The sequence below is a fragment of the Carassius gibelio genome, chromosome A25 (assembly GCF_023724105.1).
Source record: "Carassius gibelio isolate Cgi1373 ecotype wild population from Czech Republic chromosome A25, carGib1.2-hapl.c, whole genome shotgun sequence".
Lineage (NCBI taxonomy): Eukaryota > Metazoa > Chordata > Actinopteri > Cypriniformes > Cyprinidae > Carassius > Carassius gibelio.
This window is the reverse complement of record NC_068395.1, coordinates 20,247,431-20,254,405: the sequence shown is the minus strand read 5'-3', so window position 1 is coordinate 20,254,405 and position 6,975 is coordinate 20,247,431. Positions and strand designations below refer to the sequence as shown.

The 6,975-nt window shown below is 37.1% G+C and overlaps 1 protein-coding gene across 1 annotated transcript in view; it reads right to left on the bottom strand.

Annotated features, from left to right (window-relative positions):
• The window catches only part of LOC127946924 (zinc finger MYM-type protein 4-like), a 10,084-nt gene extending 4,015 nt beyond the window's left edge, over nt 1-6,069 (bottom strand). Inside the window, exons 1-2 of the mRNA XM_052543738.1 lie at nt 6,021-6,069; nt 431-496 (exon numbers count right to left, since the gene is read on the bottom strand). Of these exons, the coding sequence (XP_052399698.1) occupies nt 431-496; nt 6,021-6,069 (115 nt within the window). The remainder of the gene's footprint in view (nt 1-430; nt 497-6,020) is intronic.
• Between the last annotated feature and the right edge of the window lie 906 nt (nt 6,070-6,975).

Here is a 6,975-nt window from a genome sequence, read left to right as displayed (position 1 = left end):
ATAAAACAAACAAAAACCGCCTCCAAGAGGCGATAAGAGACGCTGATGAATGGGAAGCGGAGAGAAAGAGAGCACCGCCATTGCCGTCTCGGAGCCTTTTATCCGGTATCCCCGATGACGTCATAATTCTCACATAAGAAATCCTCCCACAACGCCACGGACTCAGAAATAATTAATCACACAGATACACATAACAGTCCTTTTCAGAGATTGTCATTTTTGGATCCCATTGACTTCCATTGTCTGCAGAATAAATAGAATCGAGATAGAGTAGAATAAATAGAATAGAGTTTACGATCCAAGTTGAGGGTGAGTAAATGAAGTCAGAATTTAAATGTTTTAACCATCCTAAAAAAACAGGTTTTCCAGGTGGAGTTTGATAGTAACAACCCACAGACAGCAGGTGTAAGATAAAGTCCCTAAGACATACAGTTCGCTGGAGAACCGCTGAGTGGGTTTATGTCAGATCCGGCCTTGAGGCCTGAATACACAAAGGCTGTCAAAGGAAAAGAATAAGGAGACAGATCTATTCTCTTATGCTTCTCTTGGGCAGCCTCATTAGTATCTGCCCTGCCACTGAACGCATGCAAGCAGAGGAGATAGGCATTGTCCAGGGAACAGATGAACAGTGAGAGATACGGACTGACATTTGCAAGAGAGAAAAGGCAGGATTAGTACGATGGGAATAGAGCCAGAGAGAGATTAAACCAACATAAGTGCATGGGGTTGGGAAAGGAGGTGTTTTAGCTAGTTGGCCTCGAGTCAGGTCAACCAAGAGGTCATAAACTTTAACTTCTCCTACAAATAATTCCTGCTGAAGACACTGAACCATTTTAGTGCTCAGTAAATGGGGTCAGATTTGATTTCATGTCTGCTGCTTTACTCTCTGAAATCGGTAGTTCACCCAAAAATTAAGGTTCTTAAAATTGCATGTTTCTGTAATTTCAAACCCCGTTCTTGTAAAGACCAAATGTTGTCTGCTGCTTTACTCTCTGAAAAGGAAAGTTCACCCCCCCACCCCCAAAAAAAGTTGTCATTATTTACTCATCCACATACATCATTTCAAACCATTTCTTTCTTCCAGTGACCAAATTAAAAACATTATTCGCTGTAAATACAGCATACTCATGTTGAATATGTATGAATTCGTACAATTTCATTCCAATTATCGTATAATCTGCTTACACCTCACTGATGGTTATGTGTAGAAATTTTATATTTTGTACAAAACAAAGCATAAAAATTCATATGAATTAGTCACCAATTTACAAAAACAACTACAAAGTTACCAAATTACAAACCAAATTTAGGACATTATTTGCTGTAAATCCAATCTGATGGCAATTTGTAACTATTTCAGAAGTCAGAAGACAACAGAAAGAGCTTTATTGCTCAGTCTGGAGGTGGTTGGGCAGGGGTAGCCAGTAATCCTCTCAGCAGACCTGACTGTGCGTTGTATTATCTTGATGTCTGATTTGGTAGCTAAACCAAAGCCAAACAGTTATGAATGACCACAGGACAGACTCAGTGATGGCTGAGTTTCAGCAGCTCCTGTGGCAGGTTGAACTTCCTCAGTTGGTGAAAGAAGTACAAACTCTGCTGGCCATTTTTAGTAATAGTAGGGATTGCACGATAGGGATTATATGGATGCTGCGCCAAACCACAATCATATTTTGCAGCTTGACAGTGAACAATGGCTCTGTGTAGTAATTGCAGCTCAATATGAAATCACGAATGTGTAGTGCTTTAAGCTGATTACAGAACCGGCATTACTGCTAAGATGCGCAATAAATATGAATAATTGAAAACATTATTTATGTTGGTGTGAATTCAACATACTCTCGTGAAAATTCATAACTATTTTACATTTTAACAAATTTACATTTGTACAATATTATTTAGATGTTTTCATATCTTCTTAGACCCCATCAATGATTAGGTTAATAAGGGGTGGAGCTTCTGCTTACGTTTTATTCTATAAAAGTTTTTTTGTACAAAGCAAATCATATGTCTTCATTCTTATTTTGAAATAATTCACCAACATTTTAAACAATGTTTTCTTACGAGATCAGTTTGGTAAATATTGACTCTCCTTGACACTTTTATGAAACAAGTAGTGAGGTCAAATTTATGAACAAATCATTAATTATTTGGCAGATCCAGCTTACAAAACTTATCTGAATGTGATGTATATGAATTGGACCGATCTGGTATCCTAGTGAAAGGATTCTAAGAAAAAAGCAACTTGACGTCTGAAAACCTGAGAGATTTAACATGCATTTTCAGCACCTTGGACAGCGCTCTTCGTGCATGACATCCTTTAAAATTTAGCATCTATATAAAAATGAATTATAGGCAGATGAGCAAACACACATAGCACATAGCAAATGTCAAATATTTCAACATTGCAATTCTTGACTCAATTTAACTGTTGCAATTGCTAGTGACTCCCTAAGTAATACAATAAAGTCAGGCATAATTGCTTAAATTATTTTTTTGTTTTTTATGGTTACATTTAGGCAATCAGGATTTGAAAATGATTTGGTTCATAATCAGCATAAAAGTGCAATAGTACTTGAGCGGGCAGAAAACTCTTGAGATCAGTGTTTGATAGGAAACAGGTTTTCTTCAAGTCAGTGTGAAGGCTTCCAGGAATACCCTGTTCCCATGAGTGACTGGAGTCCAAGAGTGGTACACTTCCCCAGGGGTGCATATACCAGCTGCCAGAACCTCCAGTCAGTCCCTGTGAGCCAAACCCTGACCCGAGCAGCAGCCCAGGAAGAAAGTGCTCTCCATGGATGGGCGAAATCAGATTTCCTACTTTTATTATCATCTCAAACCCACTCCAACCTGGAGCCAGACCCACAGAAGACGGCAACTGAGCTGTGGGACTGTTTCCAAATTTGTATCTTTATCACCAAGAAAGAAGAAAAACCTTGGAAACAAAATATTTGCTAAACTCTAACAGTAAGAATTTCCTGGAAGTGTATGTACAGATGAAGTACGCATCTATATAGCCAAGTCAACATGAAACGGCACTCCAATCTTATCTGTATTTTTCAGTCTATAATTTCACGTATCATTTTCTTTGGTATTTTGGAAATTTGGTATTATGTATACCCTATATTACATTATTTTTTCTCAATTATTGACTTAAATTATTTCCTTGTATTATCGCTACCCTTCCTTACTAATGAAAAGTCTAATTTAATTCATGCCTCTGTGGAGAGATCAGAGCCTTTTTAGAGTTAATACCAGTGACAGTGGGAATTATAAAAGATTAAGATTCCTCGCTTCAGCAGTACATAAAAAGAAGATCCAGAAGCTTTGCTAATTCATGTTAAGGATGAAAAATTTCACACCGAATAACAATGCTGCATTTTACACTCATAAAGTTACTATTCATAAAGATTCCCTGACCTTGAAACCCATATTAACTTTTTACAATAGTTTTAGTGGATGCACCAGTCTGTATCAAAACACAGTTGGGAACAATACACTAAGCACTTTTTGAAGATAAAATATTCACCAGATGTGTCCAAGTTTACAAGGATAGTAGCATCAGATCTGAAAGATATTTTGAGTTTAATTTGTAGTACAGATTATTAAGGTCTATTATTGAGGTAATATTGCATGTAAACACACACCGAAAATGACTAATGATGGGTCACTTTTTATGTCATTTGGGCAGTCTCTTCCTGTCTAAGTGGGTGATTCTAGGCCAGAATAACCTGCAAAGTGGACCACATTGGACGCACTTCCTCTATGGTAAAAAAATACCAGCTACCAGAACCTCCAGTCGGTCCCTGGGAGCCAAGTCCTGATCAAAGTAGCAGCCGAGGAATAAAATGCTCTCCAGCAACTGGCCAAAGCCTAAATTAGTGTTTTGATAATTGGCTACTAATGATGATATCATCTAAAAAGGAAAGTTGTTTTAAAGACACCGCCAGTTTTTACAAGACAAACATTGTTTTTCTTTAAATGAATCCAGCAGCGCTGCCCTTCAAATCTGTAAAGGAATTACATTTAGAGGTTGTCACTTATCTTGCACCAGGTATCTACAAAAGGAACAACCTAGATGACAATATGATCAAATCTGAACGGTGTTTGTACTTATCAAACAAGAGGTTATAATGTTGTAAATATTGAGTTTTCCAAACAAATTAGGATTTGGATAAACAATCCTACCCACGTTAACAAACAGAGATATTCATAGATTAATTCAGGCTTTGAAACACACAGTCTCTGGTCATGTTTGTCCAGACATATGGGAACATGGGATAAAATATAATTATGTTTGGACACATATTATGTATTGAGCACAGTTTAAATCTGAAAGCATAACTGTTTGTCCAGTGGCCAAAATGACAGTGAATAAATTTACACAATTACAAGCCGATATGAAAAGCTCTGGAATGCAAATGTAAATATGTGAGTCGGGAGTGAATATATAGAGACAGACACATTGTGAAATCCACCAGTGTTTGTGAGAGATTATCCCTCCAGTAGGTTTCTCGGTGGTAAGTGTCAACTTAGTTTGTGGTAGTTATAAGACGTGATAGCACAGTCATTGTTATAATTTATTAGGTGCACGTGTGGGAACTGTATCAGAATGCCAAGCAAAGGTGTAGCATTAGTTGAGCATCAGGCACCTATTTTATAGTGAATTGAGTGTATTTTGAACAATTGCTTGAACATCAATTATTAATCATACTTTCAGGTCGAATTTCAGAGGAGCAATTTGATCCAAATAAACTGGGTACTGAGCAAACTACGTTTAGGTGATTCAAAATTGATTCTTTTTTTTTTTTCTTTTTTGAGAGAGAAATAGAGTAACTTTATTTGCCATGCATCGTTGGCTTCACAAATTTGCAGATAGTTTACATTCACAAACAGCTACATTACAGTCGGCATGAAAGACAGTATTTAAAATGGCATGATAGGGACAGTTTTAAAAAAAAGCAATTAAATTAATACAATATATCCCTAGTATCTGTTAACTTTGTCTGGGTTTGAGCACACTGCTTAATACTTAAAACACATACCAATAATACAATAATACAATTAAACACAATCTACTACATATAGACAACCTCATTTGAATGAAAAATAACAAATGAAAACATATATAATCACAATCTATGACAAAAAAATACTATTATAAACTAGGTTAGTGGATAGTTCAGCAGCAAAAGATGCTCTAGAGAAATCAAGGGTGCACAAAAATGTTATAAAATCTAGTGAAATATTTTATGTGCATATAAAAGTGAATGGCTCTTTGTATTGTGTTGTAAAATATATTAATGAAAAACAAGTATATACATTTATATAGACATCTAGAATAAGTTTCTTTTAACAGTATTGCACAGTAATAAAGGCAGCAACATGTGATAAGATAGGACAGAATAAGAAAGTATTAATAATCTTTGATTGTGCAGGAAAGTATTATTATACTAAAGTCGCCAATATAGAGTAGCACGGAGCGCTTATTCGCATCCTGTGTGCAGAATGAAGAGCTTGAAACAACACAGAGTCACAGTGCGCAAGAAAAAGTTAGCACAACACATGCTGCTCTGCTCGTGTTCATCTTCAGTACTCCCTTCACAGCAGTTCAGTCAGTGTAATGTTTGAGTAAATGAATTACTCCGGGATATATTGGTTTATTTCGACTCGGAGGGAGTCAGAGCCACGTTAAAAAAAGTGAATAATTTATGCTTACTGGAGACGTGAAAAATTTCAAATGATTCGGTCCGATTTGGTGAACTGGCTTAACTGGTTATAATGTTTTTGTGCTTTTCCGGGCTCAACAATAACACAATAGTATACGCACAATATTGGATTTGGATCAGTATCGTCTGAAAATGCCAGTATCAGAGCCGATACCGATTTTGAGTATCGGATTGATGCATTCCTATTAGTCAGCCACTATTTCTGTCTAACACTACCAACATCCCTTACATGTTAGTTGTGCTTCACTTAGCAGGTTAACTTTCCCTGACAAAGCACATTGCCAAACTCACTCTCCCCACCATAATCGTCATCATCACCATCATCGCTGTTGGCTCCCATAGAGGTTTATTTGAGAGAGAACTGGCAACGTGAGCTCTCAGTGAAATCAGATTCTGCCTTTGCCCCCAGGCTTGCCAGTTCTTGCCTGTGGAGTTTGGATGTGATTTCCCAAAAGGTCTTGCGAAACATGCCCCGTCTCATCAGTGAATTAGCACACACTCTCTCGATTGCGTCTTTCTTCTTATGAGGTGTACAGTATGCTTCTGAAAGACTTTTAAGAGGAGAAAAATTGGGTACATCAAGACCTGAGAATCGGCAGAACTAATAGTGTGTGTGTGTGTGTGTGTGTGTGTGTGTGTGTGTGTGTGTGTGTGTGTGTGTGTGTGAGAGAGAGAGAGAGAGAGAGAGAGAGAGAGAGAGAGAGAGAGAGAGAAACCCATAAAAGACTGCGAGACAGTTGCATATAATAATCTGAAGTGGCTCTCAGTAATCTTATATATATCTAAATTTAATCTTGCTAGCACTCACAACCAACATAAAACAATCAAATCCATTTTATCAGCAGATGTGTTGATACAGAACAAGTGGGAATCAAAGTGATATCTCAGGGTGATATTAGCCTGTTTGAACCCTTCAATTGTTAAAATGAAATAGACTGCTACTGTGTGTGTGTGTGTGTGTGTGTGTGTGTGTGTGTGTGTGTGTGTATATATATATATATAAATTCACAACTACGATATATACAGTATTGTTCAAAATAATAGCAGTACAATGTGACTAACCAGAATAATCAAGGTTTTTAGTATATTTTTTATTGCTACGTGGCAAACAAGTTACCAGTAGGTTCAGTAGATTCTCAGAAAACAAACAAGACCCAGCATTCATGATATGCACGCTCTTAAGGCTGTGCAATTGGGCAATTAGTTGAAAGGGGTGTGTTCAAAAAAATAGCAGTGTCTACCTTTG